Source organism: Ictalurus punctatus, chromosome 23 (assembly GCF_001660625.3).
Source record: "Ictalurus punctatus breed USDA103 chromosome 23, Coco_2.0, whole genome shotgun sequence".
In the NCBI taxonomy this organism is placed as follows: Eukaryota; Metazoa; Chordata; class Actinopteri; order Siluriformes; family Ictaluridae; genus Ictalurus; species Ictalurus punctatus.
This window is the reverse complement of record NC_030438.2, coordinates 2,948,045-2,971,602: the sequence shown is the minus strand read 5'-3', so window position 1 is coordinate 2,971,602 and position 23,558 is coordinate 2,948,045. Positions and strand designations below refer to the sequence as shown.

The following is a 23,558-nucleotide window of genomic DNA, read 5'->3' as shown; positions in this document are numbered from 1 at the left end:
GCTTTAAGAAAAAATGAATCTTGAATCAGCATCAGATTTACTAGCTCTAAATTCATCTACAGTCTATGAGCTGGCTGTTGATCAAAAGCCCTTGTACTTGAGCAGTGTCATATTTTATGCAGATCGATGCAAGCATACAAATGCATTTATTAGCATGCATGCAGCAGCCTCAGGTTCAACCAAGACATGCTGAACGGGAATACTGCAACATAGAAGGTGTCCTCTGCTTGCCAAGGCTTATTTAACTACGCAGACATCACCTCACACCTCTGAATCACTTTGATCAGCCGTGTCATCGAGTACGGCTGTGACTAAACACTTCTAGGAACTTTTTTTGGATGATGGGCGTAAACTTTGTACTGCAGAACATTTGGCAGAGAATCGAGTTTACAAAAATTTTCCATGTCATGTGTACTGAAAATATAGTTTTGGTCTCCAAATCTGGAATGCATAGTCATGTAATGGTGAAGCACTGGATCTCTGATGCTATCTTTGGAAATAAACAATTTTCATGACTACCAATTAGCAGCAAGAAAGCTGTAAGACTGAAAATACCACACACTCGCCCACACACCATCAGCTTTTAAAAGTTCAAAATGCCTTTGAAATTGAACTTAATGACATGACGTAGGACAAGGCACATGTTATGATTTCAGCATGCAGTTTGCATGATGCAAATTGGTGCTCATACGCTTCCACTACTTGTTAGCTATGTTATCCTTGTAAACAATTATGTAAATCTTGCTACTATACCTACCATAATTATACTACAGTACTATTGAATTCTCAGTTCTGATTGGTCAGAAAGTAGTGATTAATTTTCTGTGACAGCAGCTCTGACAATAGTTTTGAGTGTAATTCAAATCACAGATTACCATTTCTATAGTAACAACTAATTCATAGTATTGTGGATGCACCAAATAAGAATAAAAGATTATGCAATTGTTGGTATGTTTACGTTTTCTGTGAGGAGGCATTTATTTAACATTAATGGAAGGAGCATCCAGTGTCAGCTCCAATAAAAGGACGGTAAAAGATGACGTGAAGCTCACAGACACCTACCTACAAATACAGCAGTGGCAATGACGAACCGTAAAACAAAACATGCTAATGGGGAAATGGAAAGTAAAAAAAACATCAAGGTTATTTTTTCTTAATTTTTATGTTTATGTGACCCCATTTCAGCACAAGTCTGGATCACGCTGGCTGATGACATAACAGAATATAGAAATTTCCTTTAATCACAGGTCTATCGTTAGAGGATCTTATATAGTATAATCTGACATGAAGAATGGGCTGTTATAGAAGATTTGACTGGGATCATCTCTTACAATGTGACTAGCGTAAAACTGGATTTCGATCATTTCAAATCTCACGCTGAGATTTTAATAAAGAATCTGTAACACAGCAAGAATGTCATCAGATGACTTTGGTTGCAATGGCACTAAATTGCCGGTGATGTGAATGTCATGTTACTGGTTCTAAGTACACTGATTTAAAAAAAAATGATCATCCATTGATTTTCTGTACCTGTTATCATACACAGGGTCGAGGGGAATCCGAAGCCTATCCCAGGGGACCCAGGGCACAAAGTGGGTGACACCCTGGACAGGGTGCCAACCCAACCAAACGCAGGGCACACACTCACAAATTATGGACAATTTAGAAATGCCAGTCAGCCTACAAGGCATGTCTTTGGACTGGTGGACCAAACCAGAGTACCCGGAAGAAAGCCCCAAAGCACGGGGAGAATATGCAAGCTCTGCACACACAGGGCAGACGTGGGCATTGAACCGCGACCGTGGAGGTCCCAATGACCAAATAATTCTTTTACAACATGCATACAACATTTTTTTTTTTTGCCTGCGAGAGCTAAATCAGCTGTACAGTGTAAACCGAACATAACACATTACCTGGCACAGAAATAACAATTCAGTGTGGAAGTCAATTCCCCAGCACTGGGATCTCCTAAGGGAGCTATCTGACTTTATTTGCACTTGAATGAATGGACTGCCTCTCATGCTGCAGATGCTCCTGGCCAGATCATGCTGATTCTGATGCGTCTCCTCCTCCCATCCATCCATCTCATTCTGTCCATCCTTCCACTTCCTCGCACAGAGAGAGAGTGAGTGAGAGAGAGAGAGAGAGAGAGAGAGAGAGAGAGAGAGAGAGAGAGAGAGAGAGAGAGAGAGAGAATGAATTTCACCTTGCTTCTTCATTGAGTCGCATGTGTGTGCCTGAGCTGCTGGATGGATCCTGCAGTATAACTGATTTTCTTTCTTTCTTTCTTTTGCCACATATTTGGATTACAAATGCATATGGGGGAAAGAGATGATAGGATGGGATGCACGTGCGTTTTTTTTTCTTTTCTTTTCTTTTCTTTTTTTTTTTAGCTAGTGCAGCATAAATCCGCGCTGTGGAAGAAGTCAGAAAACTAAAGCACGGCATTAGGAATGAACTGTGCGCTGCTCAGTGCTCACCAAGGATGAAGAGAAATTAATATATTCATCAAAAAATTCTGCACGTGGATGAAGTTGCATGCTGCGAACAAGTGAAATCAAGATAATGAAGAAGATGAAGAGAAGTGATGAACTGGAGGATTGGATACACTGATCTACAGATGCATGGAGAGATCGATGAATGGATACGTGCGTTTTTGTTGTTGCTGGTGTTTTTATGAGGATGCAGGTCTTTGCTGAAATGTTATTTGATTTGCAAAACCTCCCTCGACGTGCTTTGTAATTTTGTTCAAAAGCGCTAAAGGTGGAGCAATGCAGGGAATCCGAATGCGCGCATGCAGCATGAAACAGACCTCTCTAACAAAGTGGTGAATGTGTTTAACTACACAGTGCTCGTTTCTTTCTTTCTTTATTATCATTATTATTATTATTAGTAGTAGTAGTAGTAGTATTATGTACTCTGGCTGGATTTATTTCTGTACTTTTTGTTCTAAAATAAAAGCGCGTTCACCAAGGGGCTGGTGTGCGCGAGACTCCACACCACAGATTTTTTTTTTCTTTCTTTTTTTTTTTAATTTTATAAATATCCTTCGTTTCTTTTCTAATTATTCCTATCTAAATGGAAGTATTGGAGCTCGAAGGCAGTGGTGAAAGGAGCAGACATGGTTCATGGGCGCAGTTTCCTTCATGGTGAGTCTTAAAATATTAATGCACATCTCCGATTTTACATTTGTTAAGGGATGATCTGACTTTTCTCTCGTATTTAAAACTTGGAGAACTTAATACTTCATGCATACCTAAGCTAACTTTAAGGTGCGTGCGTTGTCCATTTTTAACCTTAGAACTGAATGGAGCATTTGGAAATTGCAAACTGCATTTAGATTATAAGTGTTGTTGGCATTATTTATTCTCATTGCAGTTTGTGTACTGATAATGAACCAGATCAAGAGTGGAGTTTCTTTCAAAACAGGACCACTATGGAAAAAAATAATATACTTTTAACTATATATTAATCACTTTTATGTAGATTTATTATAACAAGTATTGATTGATTGATTAAGTGGTAATTGATTAACAGACCTCTTTTTTCTGTATTCTTTGCAGTTGTTGCAGGTCTCTTCATGGTTGGTTTGTCTGTAGCGACAAAAAAAGAAGCAGGTAATGATGAAATTTTTGGGGGGGGAAACACTGCTGGCATATTTTTTATGAACTTATTAAAAGAGTCACTCTTAGTTGCCTTTTATTTTCACTGCTTTTAAAAGTTTTAAAAATCTTGTCAGAAATGATGCTCCTGGGAATAATTATTTTGTTATCTATACTGGAAGGAGGCATGGTCTCTGTGCCTTTCAGTTATAGTGTAGAAGGAGTGGTCTCTGTGCCTGTCAGTTATAGTGAAGGAGGTATGGTCTCTGTGGCTGTCAGTTATAGTGAAAGAGGCATGGCCTATGTGCCTGACAGTTACAGTGAAGGAGGCGTGGTCTCTGTGCTGGTCAGTTACAGTAAAGGAGGGGTGGTCTCTGTGCTTGTTCAGATGTTTGATCATGGAGATCAGTGAGACAGTGACAGACAGACACAATATTTAGTCATTCTCTGTTGTCATGCAGTACCTGATGTCTGATTTCTAATGTCCTTTGCTGCTATGTTCCAGTGAAAAACAACTCAGGGGTTCAACCAGCAGGACAGTGTGGAACGTGGGTGAAAAAAACAGAGGGAGGACTCTTCACATCCCCCAATTACCCCAACAAATACCCACCAGAGCGAGAGTGCATTTACGTTATTGAAGGTTTGCAAGACAGCACCACATTCACAAGTTATTTTCTTTATTAGTCCTGTATTGCTCACTAAGCAATGTTGCGTCAAGGTCATCTCTTTACATTCTACAGCAATTCAACTGTAGCATGTAAATGATTTGATCAATCTGTTCTTCTCACTAATGACCTGATGACCGGTGAGCATTAACACAATTATTTTTAACTAAAATAAGACTAGTTCATCTTTGGACATATGATTTATTCTGTTTGTGTGTGGTTGTCTCAGTATAGTCAGTATACATGCCTGTTGAGCTGCAAACCAATTATCATGAGAACTAATTATATGTATGCTAATCAGGCTAAACAGGATAATCTTTCTTAAGGAAATAATAAGATTTTAAATATTATAATTACAGGATCAGATTATAGATTTGACAGCATCCTATTTTGGAGGAATATGGTGTTTGCTTGATGATCTTTTCTTTTTGTACTTCTTTATTTTATTTCTGATTTATTTACCCAGTAAGTTGCTGCATTTTTCATATTGTATACCTTTAACCACATTATTGCTGATGCTAAAGAACTTGGACTTGTAGAGTGTGCATAGGATTACACATTCATTAAAAAAGTGCTTCTTTCCTTTCTCAGTATTGACCCGAAATGAAATGATCTGACAACGTGTATGCGCTTCCACCTTATGTTTACGCTGTGTGTTTGCTTTTGCTGTTCCAGCTCCCCCGAGACAGTGCATTGATCTCTTCTTTGACGAGAAGTACTCAATAGAGCCTTCATGGGAATGTAAATTTGACCACATCGAAGTGCGTGACGGACCTTTTGGCTTTTCTCCGATAATCGGACGCTACTGTGGCCAGCAGAGCCCGCAGTACATTAGGTCGAGCGGCCGATACCTCTGGATAAAGTTTGTAGCAGATGGTGAACTAGAAGCCATTGGATTTTCAGCTAACTACAACTTCACCACAGGTAAGGTTTACAATGTTTATGCTTTTTTTTTTTTCATCTACTGAATTTCAGTGATGGACAGTTCATGATGAGTTTGTTCTTTTTTGAATGATTATTTTGAATAATTTGACTCACAAGACTGACAAAATGAATGTATACTAAAATTAGCAGAACCGTGTCATTGAAGGAGACATGGCATCTGTGTATGTCAGTTTGATTGGAGGATGTGTGGTCTATGTGCTAGTCAGCCCCAGGAAAGGAGGTCTGGCTTCTCTGCCTGTAAGTCACAGTAAAGAAGGCATGTCCACCAAAACCGATGTACCAGTTAAGGAGGTGTGGCCATTGTCAGTCTCAGTGAAGGGGGTGTGGCCTATGTGTTGTCAGTCTCATTAAAGGATTTGTGGCCTTTGTGTTAGTCAGTGTCAGTAAAGGAGGTGTGACCTTATTTGTTGGTCAGTCTCAGTGAAGGAGGTGTGGCCTTTTTGTCAGTCAGTCTCAGAGAAGACTGACTTTGTCTGTGAATTCAAGTAAGGAGGTGTGACTTATTTGTATAATAGTGAATAATTATTTTACAACTGCTATTATAATATTAATCTTCTATTGAGATGTGCATTATTGTTTTTGTGGGAAGGATACATATCCCCAGTGTTAACAACATTTAACTCCTTTAACGCCTCCGCGAAGGCTTTGTCCAAAGGGGTATCCTTACAGAATGTGTGTGCTTCTGCAGGGTGGTCTACGCCACACATGTTCATTCGTTATTACATCCTGGATATTCATTCCACCCCAGGTTCGAGTGTCTTGCAGTGACCCTCGGGCTTGGGTCTTTTTGAACAGGCCGTACCCTCGGTACGACAGAGTGGGTATTCTCGATCCCATGGTGTTATGCTAAACACAACGTGGAGTTCCCTTTGAAAGGGAACATCTGGGTTACACATGTAACCCTGTTCCATGAGAAGGCAACGAAACGTTGTGTAGCTTTGTCATACTAGGGCAGGCCTGTGAATTGCGTCTTCCCTTCAGATAATAGAGGCTGAAGGCGCGGTTCACAGGTGCCATATTTATATCACGCGATGCACTTAATTGAGACGTTACCTGATCATGGCAGGCCTATAAATAGGTATGATTTTACACAAGCTTCAGATGCCAGTCGTGCACGAGAGGTGCTCCCATAATGTTATGCTAAACGCAATGTCTCGTTCCCTTCTCAGGGAACAGGGTTACATGCATAACCCAGACGTTTTGTAAAAGGCAACAACGTTTTTTTTTTTGTTATTATGGTTGATAAACCTACTTGCTTGAATACTATGGATAAAAAACTAATAACCCAGACACAAAATATGCTTGTCCAAGGTGCACAAGCTACTGATTTGTTCACCCCTGACCTTAAAATTAAAAAAAAAAACCTCCTTATCTTTTTTTGGATTCTCTATCACTGGTCAAATCTGAAACTGTGTGAGAATGAATGGCAAGTTTTTCACTAGCTGACAAACAAGCACGCTGATTCATGATGTTCATGATTCACTTGTGATTCGCTTGTTCATCAGTCAGTACCCCAAGTTCAACTTAAATCAAGTGTGTGTGAGTAATTGTTATCTATGAAACACTATCGGATCATATCCTGCTCCATATGGTGAATTAAATCTTGCATAGTTTGATTCTCTTACGCATAAAAAGATTCAAAAGAATTGAATCACAGTCATGACTCAGTTATAGCCAGCACATTCAGAATTTACTTCTGCTGCTGCAGTTTGATAACTGTAATTCATGGACTCCCATAACTCATTGATGTTAATGTCTTTAAAACACAGGCTCAGTTTTACAGCTCAGTTACTGATTCTTTACAACACACCAGGATTCTGTGGAGGCAGCTCAGTCAATATATTGGAGACAGAACTGATTAAAATTACTGCATGAACAAGACAGTATCACCTTAACAGTGTATTTTATTTCTTTAACAGTGCAATTAAAAACATTCCAGAAACATGGCAGTAATATGGGGACAAATGCTCTTAACTGAAAAGAAGCCATAGCATTAATCACATTCATGGATCACTGAAGTTAAATTGATCTTTTAAAGAACATGTCAGAGAAAAAGGAATTAATGGCACTAATGTAGCTAACAATGAGAAGAAGTCTATAACCACCTATAAAGTTTAGCATTGTTCATGCTATCTGCTCTCAAGGATAAAAAATTTTTTGCCTTCTGAGATGCTTTTATGCTCACCACGATTCTATAGAGTTGTTATTTCAGTTACCGTAAATACTCAAACCAGTCCGTCTGGCACTAAAGTCACAGTAATCACATTTTCTCTCCATTCTGTTATTTGATTTGTGTCTGCATGATTTTATGCAATTCGCTGCTGCCACATGATTGGCTGGTTGGATAACTGAATGAATGTGCAGATGTGGAGGTGTTCCCATTGAAGTGCTCAGTGAGTGTATGTATGGTAGCCTGGGAAAACACTTCACGTAGTGAAATTTTCTACTATATATAGGCAGGATTTTCTGAACTGAAATCCATCCATCCATTTTCTATACGCCTTATCCAACACAGAGTCACAGTTAGGATAGGCCTGGAGCCCATCCCAGGGAACTCAGGGCACCTGGACGGAGTACCAGCACATCACAGGGCACAATTACACACACACACACACTACAGACAATATGGAAATGCCAGTCAGACTACCATGCATGTCTTCAGACTGGAGGAAACAGGAGTACCCAGAGGAAACCCCTGAAGCACAAGGAGAACATGCAAGCCAAGAGAAATATATTCTTACTATTTCAGTCAGTAAACAGTTAATATACAATCAGTATCTACTATGAACCTGACAACTAGGTATGTGCCATAATCACTTATATTATAAAATTCAATACAATCTCAAGTAGGCGTCATTTGTGCTCCAGCATTTGCCACCCATATTCACAAGACAGGATAAGATGGATGTCTTCTAAGGGTCTGGGTTTTATTTGACAAATACAAAGAAACACCACTTGTGTCCTCATTTTCAAAACACATTATTGAGATAAAATTGGAACCCATGTGTCATGTTTGGGAGACAAAATAAAAGTCAGCGCAATCAATCCAAATAAAAAAAGCAAACAGTCAAAAACAGGAACAAGCTAAGGTCAGGCAATGTGCTAACAGGATATCAGAGGCTAGGCAGAAACACACCAAACAGAGAACAGGATCAAAGTCAAACCAGCAAAGATGAGGCACAAACAAAGGCTTGGTAATGTCCAAAACAGAGGGAAACTAAGCATATAATTCACAAAGTTCTGGTGATTGAAAGTCTCTTTTAAAGGGTGTGTGTGTGTGTTTGTTTGTTTGTTTGTGTGGGTGTGTTCTGGGAAGTGGATTCAGGGAAGTGATGTTTGTAGGCCACGGTGTCTGCTGGGAAATGGAGTTCACGGATTGCTGTGACATGACACCATGAGCTTGGCTGTCATTATAAAGATTTAATTTCAGCTCAGTTCATAACTTATGTGTTAATATTGCATACTATTGTGGTGGATTCTGGAGGTTTTGTCCTCTGTGCACAAGTATAGAGGGATGAATTTGTGACTGAGGTGACAGATTAGACTGGCCATTCAGTCAAACTGCAAAAATGACCTTCATTATTGACCTTTATAATTGACTTTAATTAGAGATGACTACAAGTAACTAATGACTGCCAAGTTACTTCTGAATATGAGATGTTTTAATATGAATAATTTTTGAATAAGCTACTAGAATATGAAGCTTTTTCAAATATAAATGGTTTGAATATGAGTTAGTGTTTAACTATGAGTTGTTTAAATATGATTTTTTGAATTAGTTGCCTGAATATAAATAGTTTTTGAATGTGAATGGTTTGAATGTAAATCACTTATCATATTAATGGTTCAGATATGAATTTAAATATGAATATGAATTTTAACTGAGTTGGTCAAATATGACAAAATATGTAAAATAGTGTAATATGTAACTCAAACAAAATATGAATTGTTTGAATTGTTGAAAATAAGTTAAATAAAAATAGAAATCATGCAAGGTTATAAGCATTATTAAGCAAAAACAAAAACATTATTTACATCAGTATCATGAACCGTTGCCATAGCTTGGACATTTATTTATACACTGTTATATGAAATGAATTATTCACATTTAGCCTATGCATTAAAAGAGCAGTTTGGCAAAAAATAAAATGTAGTGATCAGCCAAAACATTTTTGGTGTCTGATGTCCTTACTGTCCACCTTTATGTAACAGTACTGTGAAATTTTTACTCGCACCCACTACACAGGAAGTCTGACACAGATCCATTGTTTAATTGTGTGTGAAATAGCTGATCAGACAGCTGATCCATTAAAGAAAAAATGCATCCTATACAGAAACATTTCTATCCTGAAGGGAGTGGTCTCTTCCAGGATGACCCCTCCTACATCCACAGGGCCCACAGGAGCAATTGATGCTTTAAAAAGGTTAAAATAATGAAAATCATTTGTTATGGCTTTCACACTCATCAGATCTCAATCCAATTGAACAACTTTGGGAGATTTTGGGAAACATGTTAGATAGCACTCACCAACACCAACTTTTTGAAGAATGGAATTTATCACTCCAGTTCCAGAGATGTACAGTATTTGTGGCAAGGTGCATTGTAGCTGTTCTGACGGCTTGTTATGGCCAAACACCTTACTAACACTATGTTGGTTTTCATGTTAATTAGTCATCTGTCTGTATAATGCTATCAATCTGATTATCTTGTTCAGACACCATTACTTTATTCAAATGCTTTAAACTCAGTTTTGACTAAGTATTTTTTTTTTTTTTATGCTTTATTGTCCCTAATAATTTCAGTCCAGGGCTGAATCAGTTCCACATGCTCCCATCACACCCAGTTTGCTTTAATAAAAAATCTGCACTGTGTTACACTATTTAAGCAATAAAATTAGATTTTAGGTCAATGTGAAGTGAGGGTTGTAGATGTAAAGATGCAAAGAGACCATAAACAAATTTATAAAACTCTTGTTTTTATATTAAAATATGTGTATGCTAGTTTTTTTTTTGCTGGACAAATTCCTCCAAGTGAGGAAGAACAAAGCACAAATTTAAAGGTGTCATTCACTGAGATTTTAAACTTCTTACCATTTTTTTTTTAAAAGGTCCATGGTTGAGTATATATTAATGCCCAGCCAAAAACAGCAATATACACAATCATTCCATAACAAATAGCACTGTAACTAGAATCTGATAGCCCTAGTGTGCAAAACGTTTGATGGTTGATTTGTAAGGAATGTTAATAAAAACTAGCAAATAGCTGGAGTATGACAATGAAATGTGTGAAAAGTATTGCCAGATTTTTGTATTACTGCAGAGTATATGTGAAACACAAATTATTTCTACACTTAAAATGCTGTTTTAAATTTTTTATAAGTTGCTGTCCATTGGGGGGGACAACATGGTGGTGCACTGGGTAGCATTGCTGCCTAGTGCTTCCAGGATCCCTAGTTTGATCCTGAGCTCAAGTTACTGTCTGTGTGGAGTTCTTCATGCTCTCCTCATGTCCACATGGGTTTCCGATAAGTTTCATCCCCACTGTTCAAAAACATTAATGTACACTATATGGCTAAAATGATGTGGACACCTGTCTATCACAGCCATATATAGGTCTTCCCCAAACTCTTGCCACCAAGTAGGAAGCTCAAAAAGCACAGAAACCCTAGCAGCGCCCCTGCCACTGAACACCACTGGGATGAACTGAAAGGCCGACTGTGTTCAAGGCCTCGTCACCAAACATCAGTGCCTGAAGAGTCTTGTGATAAGTCTGAATGGGCAAATCCGCACAATCATGCTCCAAAATCTAGTTGAAAGCCTTCCCAGAAAAATGGAGGTTATTATAACAGTAAACAGGGGACTAAATCTGGAATGGGATGTTCAACTAGGACATATGGGTGTGATTTTCACATACTTTGTGTCATATAGTGTATTGACTAGGCTAAATTGACCCTAGTTGTGATTGTGTGTGTGTGTGTGGTGACCAGGATAAAGTGATTAATGAAGATGAATGAATGGTGCACAGTGCTTTTTTCTACCTCTTCAACTCTTAGCTCATTTTGCTCACCCCTCCTAACTCATTACTTATTAATATTCATAAATCCAACCAACAATGTTTATTCATATTTATCAGGTGACTTGTGTAATCTTAGAATTATTCTTGGCCTGTCGGATGCAGAATACATTGAAGAAGTTGTGCAGAATGTTCAACTGTGATGGTGGCATTTTTTAAAATGACATTTTAATAATAATCTGTAGGATTAAAGGGGACATATTATGCAAAATTACTAAATCACTTTTAAATGGTGTTTGAACATAAATCTGTGTTGGCAGAGTGTGTACACAACCACCCTACAATGGTAAAAATCCACCCACTCCTTTTTTTCATATTCCCAATAAATCATAAACAGTGTCTAAAAATGAGCCATTTTCATTTTTGCCCTAACGTGGAACGTCACGTTGGAACAAGCCCCGCCCGGGGACTCTGCCCTATTAGCATAGATCCTTCTCTGAGTGAGCTGCAACAGTCTGCCAAGTTTTCCATGCTGGAGCAGCTACAGTGATAAGAAGAATGTCTCAGCCTCATAAGCTTTGTAAGTGTTCTGTTGTTGGCTGTAAGAATGAACATGAGAGTCTTCCTGGCATCAGAGCTACTGAAGAAGCAGTGGAGTAGTTTTATTTTTGAAGGAAATGTGCCCCCAAAAATACCTTAAATCATTTCACACCAGACTGCTTTGTGAACAAGGGTCAATACATAGCAGGATTTGCTAAAAACTTGATTCTCAAGCATGGATCAGTACCAACTGAACAAACAGAAAAACAGCATGTTTTTGCTTCCACCCAAAAAGGGGCATTTTAAGCTGAAACATCACAGACACATTTTGGGGACACCTGAGACTTATATTACATATTGTAAAAAGGCTTAAAATAGGTCTCCTTTAATCACCCAGGTAGCTTTAGCTAAACGCATGCTCACCAATGAGGGAGAAGAATTGTACCTATCAATACTAGCACTCAGTTTTGAAGAAATTAGTGTTGTATCATTTTGCTGTTACAAACCTGAACTGGAACAGACTAATCCATTATTTAATGCCATGGAAGCCCAAGATTTTTGTGCAGTCGTACTAACCTGCATTTTCAGTGCTGTCCTGAGAGAATTTTCTGCAGTAAGAAGTGCAGCCTCTTTTCACTTATCCTGCTGAGTTGATTCTGAATTTGCTAGCTAGTATTCGCGCACAAGTAAGCTTCACTTGAGTTGTGCGCTGTATGTTGATTGGCCGCCATGATCCAATCACAATGATTATGGAAATTAATCTTTTGCCTGACTTGCAGTATGTAAAAATACAGGTGCTCTTCACCAGTGTACTGAAGAACCTGTGAAATATGAACTTTTCCTCAGGGTTTGTGTGGGTTTGTTTGGGCAGGTAAGAACACAGCAAGCATACTTGGTTGCAGACCAAAACAACTGATCCAAGACTGTATGAGGTGGTCTCATTCCACTTCAGAAGCAGACTTCACTAAGGCTTGATTGCACTTAAAAAGCAATTAGACCTTGTATCCACCCAAAAGATGGGAGTGAACCAAACATGCTGCTTGCAACGCAAAATACACAGCATTTTTATCTAGTTGCAGTTGCAAGCAGCTGATGTGACCTGCAAGGCACAAGGACAGAGAAATATTCATTAGAAAGATGATTCAGGATATCATAACAAGAAAAAATAAACAAATGCTGAATATGCTATGTAAAATGCTTCACACTAATATTTTTTTTACTCTTTATTTACAGTATGTGCAGTCTAAAACTAAACTGAATAGCAAAGAAATAAAAAATATCCATTTTTCCTAAGGTTTGAAACCAGCACACAGACTAATAGGTGTGAAAAACAGGACAAAGCACATTTTCACACTATAACCCCTTTAAGGTCAACTCACTGACTCTTACACCGCTGTATTATCTGTGCCCACATCCAAACCTCAACTGGAGGTTCTCATCTCTTGTAGGAAATTTCTCTTAAAAGGCAAACCAAGGAGAAATGAAAAGAGCTGCTAACCTTAACAAATTTTGCATTAACATCACGTCAACATCCGCATTTTAACATCGGCGTACGCTGGGATGAGGTGTTACTCAAAAAGTGCAATCTTCTTCATTCCCTCTTGTAAAAACGGCACATGAGCCAATCAACATATTAAGCTGGAATGATTGACATTTGCCTATGAGTTTTGAACTCATTGGCTGTGTCTTGATCAGCTCCCTTCCTCCCTAGGTCGTGAATCAATATATTGTGTACATGAGTTGAGTCACTAGTAAGGACCCTGACTCACTACATATTGAGACACTGATAACTCAATTTCTAGCAACACAACCACATACTCGCGTTGTTAAACATCACCAAAAATGAAAAACTTTAAAATATTTAAGTTTTATGCCATATAAATTTGTTAGCTTAATCACACACATTTCTGCCATGCTACTTCAAGCAGCTACAAAATTGATAACAAGCTACTTACATTTGTAGACGAAATTAGCTGAGAGTTCGTCCTCCATTTTTGTTTTCGAGCTGACAGGCTTCAGAAATTGACATGATGTCAATTCCAATAAGGGAATATAGTGAGCATTGATGCTCCCTGGTTTTTACAGTGCATTGGTATTTTTTTATGGAACGAACATTCCAGATTTTGTGATTGAGACAGCCGTTAAAATGGCCGACTCCCTGATGAGTGCCCTGTCTACTGAACTAGGCAGCTGATTGAGAGACAGGGTATGGTAGTAACTTACATCCCTAGAAGCCCCACCCCTTCCCCCATTGCACATTAGTTATCTTTTGGCAGGTGCTGTCGACTTTATTTTCCTACTTGAAAGATGCACTGGCGGGGGTTTCTGTCAGGATAAATGGAGATTATTTTGGATTTCATTGTAGTTCCTTAATATGAAACAAAATGAGTCAGTGTACATTCAACTTAGCTAACCATTAGCTAAGCTTTTCACTGTAAAAGCAATTGTACAGCAATTTGTAACAGAAATATATTGAAAATGTACTGTGTTATTTATTTATTTATTTTATTTATTTATTTTTTTACTGTTTATCATGCACTTCCTCTCTTTGGGCAAGACTATGCATTATTCAACTTTAGGGGTTTAGCAGAACTAAATCAGGCTAAAAATTCTTTAGCACACACCCAGAATATAGCATGAGCCCTCAGGTCCTCTTCATTCCTGCTTTGGGCTACTCATCACTTTCATTAGCAAGGAAGAGGTGGACATCATTCCTCTTGTTGGAGTGTCGCTAAATATCTTCAGCACAGCACAGCAAAAAGTCATGATTCAATACATCATTCTCTTCTGGTCCTGATTTTCTTTAGTCTGCTCTGCCATCTGTTTTAGCATGTGTTAGTGCATACTGGAGAACAGCATATGTGCTTTGTGCTGTGTTTGCTGAGGAACACCAACTGAAGTTGTAGACTTTCATCTCACTAATTATGGAAATCCAATGCCATAGATATTCATTATAAAGACCAGTGATGCTGCTTTTTTTTTCCCTGGCAAGCTGGACCTGGAGATCATGTGTCCCTCAGACTGAGCAAACTGTACGTGCTTAGAAATAAAATGTCATCGTGACCTGCAGTACAGGAGGAAAATACATAAGCTTGGAGACACAATCTCACCCAATAGTCTGAGTACACTATCCCAAACTGTCTTCATTTCAACAGTGATGTGACTCTAATCCATTTTGTCAGATTATATTTTATACATCGAAGCAGTGGCTGAAAGCAGTCGGGTCAATATTACTTAAAACACTGAAGAACTGCATGAGCCGATATTGTGTGTTAGTCATGTAAAATGATATATTCAAAACTTTTGGTGCATATTTTTTTGTACTAAAGTATAATTTGATGGTATGTTGCTATTTTGGTTGGTTGCAAGCCAATTTTTTCATTGTGTTTGTGTTCTGTTGCTGTTTGCATGATCTTAAATTAATGATCAAATTAATGATTAAATTAATGATAAAAAATCTACTGCCATATTTCTTAACCTGTACAACATCTCCACTCTTCATCATATTAAGAGAAAGCCATACCAAGGAAAAAATGTGCTTTCTGTGGTCACAACACTGCTTGTGAATTATTTTACATTGTGTCTATATTCCTCATTGACTTTTTTAATGCCTTTCTATCTTTGTCAGCCTTATATCTGTATATTTATCCCCTTGCATGATTGTGGGTTTTGGACTGTTGGCATTCAAAAGAAAAAAAACTGTGCTCCTTTTATCTCTATACAGAAAGAAAAAATATATATATTTGCTGTAAGTTCTATCAGTCAACTGATTATTTCTAGCACCCAAAATTGATATAAAATATGTACATGAAATCTAATGGATGAAAACATGCTTCGCTGCACCACCTGCACCATCGGTCACATAGAGATAAAAAATATACAAGACACCAATCTTATGTTTTTGCGTGTGCCATAATCAGAAAAATGTTGCCGTGGATACTGGATTCGGAGTGATGGTTGTGTCAGATGAGAAAGAGAAAATCCCGACTTTATTACTCCTCCTGTTCCTCTCTCAGAGATAAAGTGATGCAAGTAGACAAGATGTGGCTGCCTTAATAAAATGGAGAGCTGCTCACTTCGTTCCCCATTACTCGCCTCAGTGGCTATTGGAAGACTCTCCTCAGTGGTAAAAAACCAGTTGGTGGTAAACGACATCATCCAAAATAACAGAACACTGTTACAGTCACTCTGCAGCAAACACTAGAAAATAAGTAATTATTAAGAAAGTAAAAGAAATAAAGTTAGTAAGTTAGCATGAAAGTTAGTTAGAAAGTTAAAAATGCTGATAAGTGACCAAGACAGCTGTGCCAAGTCTTCCATATATCAGAAAATAACAGACTCGGTTGCAACTTGATTTGTTCTTCACCTTCTTTATTATTATCTCATATACTGTATATTAATACACCGATCAACCACAACATTAAAACCGACAGGTGAAGTGAATAACGTTGATTATCTTGTTACAATGGCACCTGTCAAGGTTTGGGAGATACAGTATTGAACAGGCAGTGAACAGGCAGTTCTCGAAGTTGATGTGTTGAAAGCAGGAACAATGGGCAAGCAGAATGATCTGAGTGACTTTGACAAGGGCCAAATTGTGACAAAGATTTCAGTGTTGATTGGCCTTCAAATTCAGTATCACATTTATAAGCAGAGCACATCTTGTGGAGTCCATGCCACGATGGTTCGGTGCTGTTTTGGCAGCACAAGGGGGAGCTACACAATACTAGGCATGTGGTTTTAATGTTATGGCTGTTTGGTGTATATAGTATAACTGATTGTCTCCATCTGGTAAGTAGTTGAGTCCTAGTCCACACTAATACAGATTAATTTGAAAGAATCTGAAAGCGTTTATCCGCACTGGCCTTCTGTCCATACTAAAACAGCCTTTTTAAGCTTTTTCTTGTAAAGTCTTAATTTGACTCTTGTAATCTGTCCTATTTGTTTCAATAACTCTGTAATAATTAAAACTTTGTATAATATAAACGCAGCAAGATATCTTGTATATAGCTTGATCGATCAAATGGAGCTTAAGCATAGTTCAGGCAGAACACAGTTGCTAACCAGTATCAGCTGATGCTTGGCTGATAAGTTGACTCAATCAACAATCAATTAACCGTGGTGTATATAAGCTCATCCAAAGTCACGCTCACCAGTCTGTAATGTCACCGTCTGAGCATTTAGCATGGTATGGCCCAGGAGCTATCTATATTCAGTAGAATTGTTTAAATTGTATTCCAAACTTGATCATGTGATTTATAGCCATAAACAATGTTCTGGTTATTTTAGGCAGGGGGTTTATGCCTCAGTAAGGTATACAACACCTTTTGTCTAGCATAGATGCTGAACCCTTTAAAGCCTAATCCTGCCACCAATAACAAACTATGTAAGCATCAATAAATTCAATTGCTCTAAGCAGAGTGATCCTGACTGAAATATATTGCTGTCCAATCAATGCTGAGTGGTCAATATCATGTCACTTAACTTAAGCCACATTTGCTGTTGCACACTACATCAATTGTGTAAACTGTGTAAAAAAAAATCCTGACAAATATGAACTGCACGAAAATGTTAACATGTCAATGTGGATGGAAAAGTTTGTTTTAAAAAATGCTGCTTTTAAATGCATCATGAAATGTATCATACGACATGGAGTAACAATACATTTAAATTTACATTTACAGCGTTTGTCAGATTCCCTTTAGCATGTTATAGTCTATAGTCTATTGCCCCATCCTGATTTCTTCTGTTGTTGTGCATCTCTCATAAAAAATTGTTTTATATCTTCAAACGAAATAAAACATAAAGCAAAGGCAAAATGAGTAAACACACAACATAGTTTTTATTTATTATTTATTATTTGAAGCAAAAAAAAGTTACCCAACACCTATCACCCATGTGAAAAATTAATTGCCCCCTTAAACTTAAATTCTGATTGTACCACCTTTAGCAGCAGTGACTGCAACCAGACACTTCTGATAAATGGAGATCAGTCTTTCACAGCACTGTGGTGGAATTTCAGCCCACTCTTCTTTGCAGAACTGCTTTAGTTCCACTATACTTGAAGGTTTTCAAGCTTAAATCGGTCCAGCCACAGCATCTCAGTTGTTTCAAGTCAGTACTTTGACTAGGCCACTCCAAAACTTTAATTTAGATTTTTGAGCCATTCAGAGGTGGACTTAATCCTATGCTTTGAATCACTGTCTTGCTGCACAATCCAGATGCGCTTGTGTTTCAATTTAGGGAGTGAAGACCAGATATTCTCTTTTAGGATTTTCTGGTAGAGAGCAGAATTCATGTTTCCCTCAATTATTACAAGCTGCCCAGGCCCTGAAGCAGCAAAGCATCCCCACACCATCACACTCTTGACCATAGGGATGCTGTTTTTTTTTTTTTTGGAATTTGGTGTTTGGTTTACACCAGATGGGAGTAGTTGCTGTGCTACTTGAGAAATTTTGGAAGGTTGGCCACTTCTGGGAAGGTTCACTACTGTGCCAAGTTTTTTTCATTTGGAAATAATGGCTCTCACTGTGGTTCTTTGGAGTACCAGAGCCTTTGATATAGCTCTGTAAGCCTTCCCAGACTGATGTATTTCAATCAACTTCTTCCTCATCATTTCTGGAATTTCTTTCAACTTTGGCATAGTGGGTTACTGGGTAAGACTTTTTAACCAACTTCATGCTGTTGCAAAAGTTCCATTTAAGTGTTGATTTGATTAAACAGAGCTGGCAGTAATCAGGCCTGGTTCCATCTAGTTCAGCTGAACCTCATTATGAATGCAGTTTGATTGATTTGGGGAATTAGTAACTATGGGGGCAAATACATTTTCGGGAGGTAAATCAGTGATATTGCTGTTGGTGAGAGAGAGATGCTTTACAGTATGGCCTTATGGCTCTTATGGGGCTTCACACCATTCCATGTTATTGAGGCTGCTGATGGAAAATTGAAGGAATGAAGCTTCATCTCATTCCAGTGTGATTGGGGAAGAAATCGAAGGGGTCTATTTTGGATTTTGCGAGCTTCTGTTAGGTCTCCGGGAATAGATAAAGTCTCAGAGTCAACTAAGATGAAGAGTTTTGGAAGATAAACAAGGTGGACTGAGATTAAGACTGAGATGATAGATTTTTTTTTTACAACTTCATTCCACCAAAAGTGCAATTGCTTCTTTCAACACACACAAAGCCAAGCAAATCAATCTTTTCAAGCTGCCGCTCATTTCCTCATTGGAGGAAAGCATGATCTGCCCTATATCACATATATGAGCTCACAGAGGCCCAATTGGTTAGTGGTGCTGTGACCAACAGGGAAGAGAGAGTATGTCAACCCTCCCACCCAGAGAGCACAGTAAATTTTGCTCTGTGTGCATGGAGCTTGTATGTGCTTTAGGGGTTTCCTCTGGGTACTCCAGTTTCCTCCCCCAGTACAAAGATATGTGTTGTAGGCTGACTGGCATTTCCAAATTGTCCATTGTGTGTGTAATTGTGCCCTGCGGTAGATTGGCAGCCTGTCCGGGGTGTCCTCTGCCTTGTGCCCCTTGAGTTCCCTGGGATAGGCTCCAGGCTCCCCGTGACCCTGTGTAGGATAAGTGTTACAGAAAATTGATGTATGGATGGATCTTAATTGTATAATTTGAAATATGATTTGCAGCAAATATGAATATGGGCATAAAGAGGACAAAAAAGCAAACTGTACCAGCTGTACGTATAGTATACTAGCCACTTTTAGTGTGAATACTGTGCATACATTAGGGAACACTAGTCACTGAGATGCAGTGCACAACTACAACCAGGATTTTGTGTCAGAACTGGCAAAAAATAAAGTGTGAAAGTGAGCTTGACACATTTTGGCACAAACCTTTTGGAACACTGCGAATGCAAGCTAGAAGCAAAAGGTTTAGGTGGACTTTTTAGGTTTTTGAAATGCCATTTGAGATAGAACACAGCTACACTGCTGAAAGCTAGAGATCGTTACAGAGTGCCATTTACTTTACCACCAAAAGAGCATGAGAATGTATTAAAGAGGGTAATGTACACTTCTGGGCAGGGAAAAAAGGTCCAAGCCCAAAATGGCAAAATATTAAGCTTTTACTAGTCTTAACAATTGTTAACAGTCTTGACATTGGTTGTTTCCCTTAGGTGTCATTAGTCTCAGCTGTTTTGTGTTCACCCTTGATTACGTTTGGTATTTAAACCCCTCCTGTGTCTAAATTCAGGGTAAAGTTTTGCGTGAATGTTATTACCGTGCGAAACCTTTTGTTCTTTGTTTCTGTACAATAGTTTTTTATCCTGTTCTTGTCCTTATTTTTTAATTCTGTTTTGCCTCATTTATGGCCACGTGTCTAGTTGACCACACCCATGTCTCAGATTTTGGATTTGTCTTCCTCTGTTCAATAAAGCTCTTATCTGCACTTGCATCTGTTGTAACCCTCATTGTGTGTGTGTGTGTGTGGATCATGAAGTCACAAAATTATTCATGTTGTGAAATAGTTACTACTGATTGTTATTTTCACCTATTTTACTGTATTTTCACCAATTTTAAAGATGACTAAAATGGTCACAGTGAATCCCTCTTTTCAGCACATAATAATCAGTGCAATTATAAAATTCAGCATGGAGGAAGTGCTCAGATTAACTTGGTCCGATTGTCCATTTGGTTATTTCATTAGATTATTGCCAAATGGATTGTTGATGGAGCTTTTTTTTTTCTTTCTTTTTTTCTCCATAATAAAAAGATGAAAATCTGAAAGGAAAAAAAAGACTATTATTGTAAGGTTCTATTTAGTTTAAGAATGAATGGGAGATTTAACCTTTATAATATGAATCTTATTAAATATTTTCAAACAAAATACTAATAAATGAATGAAAATGGTTGTTATTACCAGTAAAAAATTTTGTATCTGGGTATTTATTTTTCATCCATAGTTTCCAAGCAGACAAGTAGGCTCAGCAGCCCTAAAAATCTACTCTTTATTGAATTTCACAAAGCAAACATTTTCATTTGATATGTGGGCTATGTTTAAACCTAATTCACGGTGGTGTGACACAAGATGCTGTAAATACAGGCATGTGAAAACACAAAATAAAGGAATTTATACTAATTTGATTGGTCAAGCTGCATTCTAAGAGTGCTTGTATTTAGAATAACTGCACTGGAAAGTTTCATTCTGTGTATCACACTGCTCGTCTGTGTTCGCTACATAAAATCCCACTTGCTAGTGCGAAATGATTACTACAGTAGTGTTAGCGGCATGATCAGCAGACATGACAAACAGTATTTCTCAGGAATATAACTTGTCTTAAAATATGAAAGCTCATCAGATGAAGATGAAAAGGAAGACAGGATGCCAATTTTACCAGAAGCACCTTTAATGTACAAATCAATATGAGCTAAATAGCCACCTAGCTGACGAATATAAAGTTAGTGTGGCTTCTCTGTGGGATCTATTTCCACTAGCAGAGCAAAAATAAACAGAACATTTGGCCATATTGTGTCCTAAATATCACTTAATCACTCAATATTCTTTTCTCGTTTATAGAATTGTTGTATGAAAGCAATATCACACTTACAGCCGTGCCAATATTCAGTGTAACACACTGTGTAGCAGACAGTCACCTTATGGTTAAGCATATTGAGAGAAAAGAAATTTGCTAGCCAGACTTGAATAATATTGTTTATTTCCAATGGAACGGTCACAATACGAAGTTGGATACGGATGCAGGTGCAGAATATAGGGTTTTAATAAAGAAACACACAACATACAGGAAACACTATAACATGAGGCAAAACACAGTGGCAAGGATTAAACATAAACAAAGGAACAAAAACACGGCTATAGAGACAAGGTATAAAAAGATCAACGTAAGACAAGGAAGCAGTGCAAACAATGGCTATAAATGTGTGCTCGTTAACCAGAAAGTGATTCAGGTGCAGGTGGTCATGTGACTGATGAGTAAGGTGCGGTGGCTGCTAGTAACTGAAGTCCAGAGTTCCTTCCCTGATACATGACAGGAACTCTCATAGACGAATTGATAACATTTTATTGTTCATTTTCATAGCTAGCTAGCTCATAAGTTAGTCATAAGTCATATAATTAGCTGCCATTTTAGCTACTAGGAAGTTTCCGTATTTCAGTAAAGGCTGGTTTATCAGTAATCAGCTGATTGTTTGCAGTTGCCATTGTGTGTTGTGTAATGTTATTCTGTTCAATTTAATTTAATAAAGGTGGCTTCTGGCACCATAAAGTAATGTGATCATAGCGAGACATTTGGCAGAAGTTGGTGCAGGCAAGGTGGAAAAGAACACAGTGTTTCTCTGTTCTGGACATATTCCAAAAAACATTATTTCATCCTTTTTGCATTATTATTGCTATAAAGAAGGCAGTCACAGTTGACCTGGATTAAAAAATGGAGCATTGAAGAGCAGAAGGAAATTGCCATGTTACAATACTGATTATTGAAGAGTCATTACGTTCTTTCTACAAACAACCCATAGCTCATAGAGATTAAGGCAACATCAGTTTAGGCGGAACTGTTTCAGTTATATGACACAATTACCACATTCACTATGTACCACAATAGTAGTTAAATGTATATATTAATATAAAACTACTCATTATATTCCCAAAACATAACAGAGCCATTTTAATTGGTATAAGAGTGCTAATGGAACTTTACATTTACTTGGTGGCTAACAAGTTTATTAGCATTAGCATCTTTTCCAAGTGTGAAGATAATACAATGTGTGAATCACTAATGAAGGTACTTCAAATACATTGCTTTGTCGCTGAGATGGAGTGTGCACCTGATACAAAGGAAATCTTCCCTGACACTGAGCTAATTGCTCAGAAGAAATATGCACTGCTGTAAACGGGCATAAAAATGCATAGAAGAAAGTAAAATATTCTTCTTTGTTATTTGTAAATGTGTGTGGGTCTACTGTTTTTGCTTCGAACACATTGTGTTATGCTGTGTTTTGTGTGTTTCACAACACATTGATGCATACAGAGAGCCTGGCTAGTCTGGAGATAAGCTTAGTGAGCTGTCCTAGTTTTGACAGCACTTCTGCTCCATTTGAATAAGAGGGTCCAGTTCAGAACACACAGGATAACCAGTTGATTACCACTCAGACCTGTGTGTTATTATTAGGTACACAGTCCTGACTTTTTGACATTTTCTTCTGTCTGCTGTTGTGTTGTGTCAATTATCCCCAAATCAAACTGAGGAGTGTGTGCGTGTTTGTGTGTGAGGGGGGTAGGTGGAGGTTAGTGGGAGAGCCAGCCATGTTCAATTCAGAATCAAAAGGACTAATACATTGTATTGTAGTACAGTTTTCTGAGCAGAGGGAGATATTGCAGCAAACACATGTAACAAGAGACAATCATTGCATGTAGAGACAAAAACCTCACTGTTCAATTTTAATTCTGATCTTCAGTCAAGACATTTCATTTTACTTCTTGAGTCATCCATCCATCCATCCATCCATCTTCTACCGCTTACTCCTTCTTCAGGATCACGGGGAAACCTGGAGCCAATCCCAGGGAGCATCGGGCACAAGGCGGGGTACACCCTGGACAGGGTGCCAGTCCATCGCAGGGCACAATCACATATACATTCACACCCATTCAAACACTACGGACACTTTAGACACGCCAATCAGCCTACCATGCATGTCTTTGGACTGGGGGAGGAAACCGGAGTACCCGGAGGAAACCCCCGCAGCACGGGGAGAACATACAAACTCCGCACAGGAATCTGGCCCCAGCAGGAATCGGACCCTGGAGGGGTGAGGCGAACG

At 38.3% G+C, this 23,558-nt stretch overlaps 1 protein-coding gene across 1 annotated transcript in view; it reads left to right on the top strand.

Moving 5' to 3' along the window:
• Positions 1-266: 266 nt before the first annotated feature.
• Positions 267-23,558, top strand: part of neto1l (neuropilin (NRP) and tolloid (TLL)-like 1, like) — a 103,019-nt gene continuing 79,727 nt past the window's right edge. Inside the window, exons 1-4 of the mRNA XM_047150218.2 lie at positions 267-3,149; positions 3,564-3,617; positions 4,108-4,242; positions 4,943-5,191. Of these exons, the coding sequence (XP_047006174.1) occupies positions 3,122-3,149; positions 3,564-3,617; positions 4,108-4,242; positions 4,943-5,191 (466 nt within the window). The 5' untranslated portion in view covers positions 267-3,121. The remainder of the gene's footprint in view (positions 3,150-3,563; positions 3,618-4,107; positions 4,243-4,942; positions 5,192-23,558) is intronic.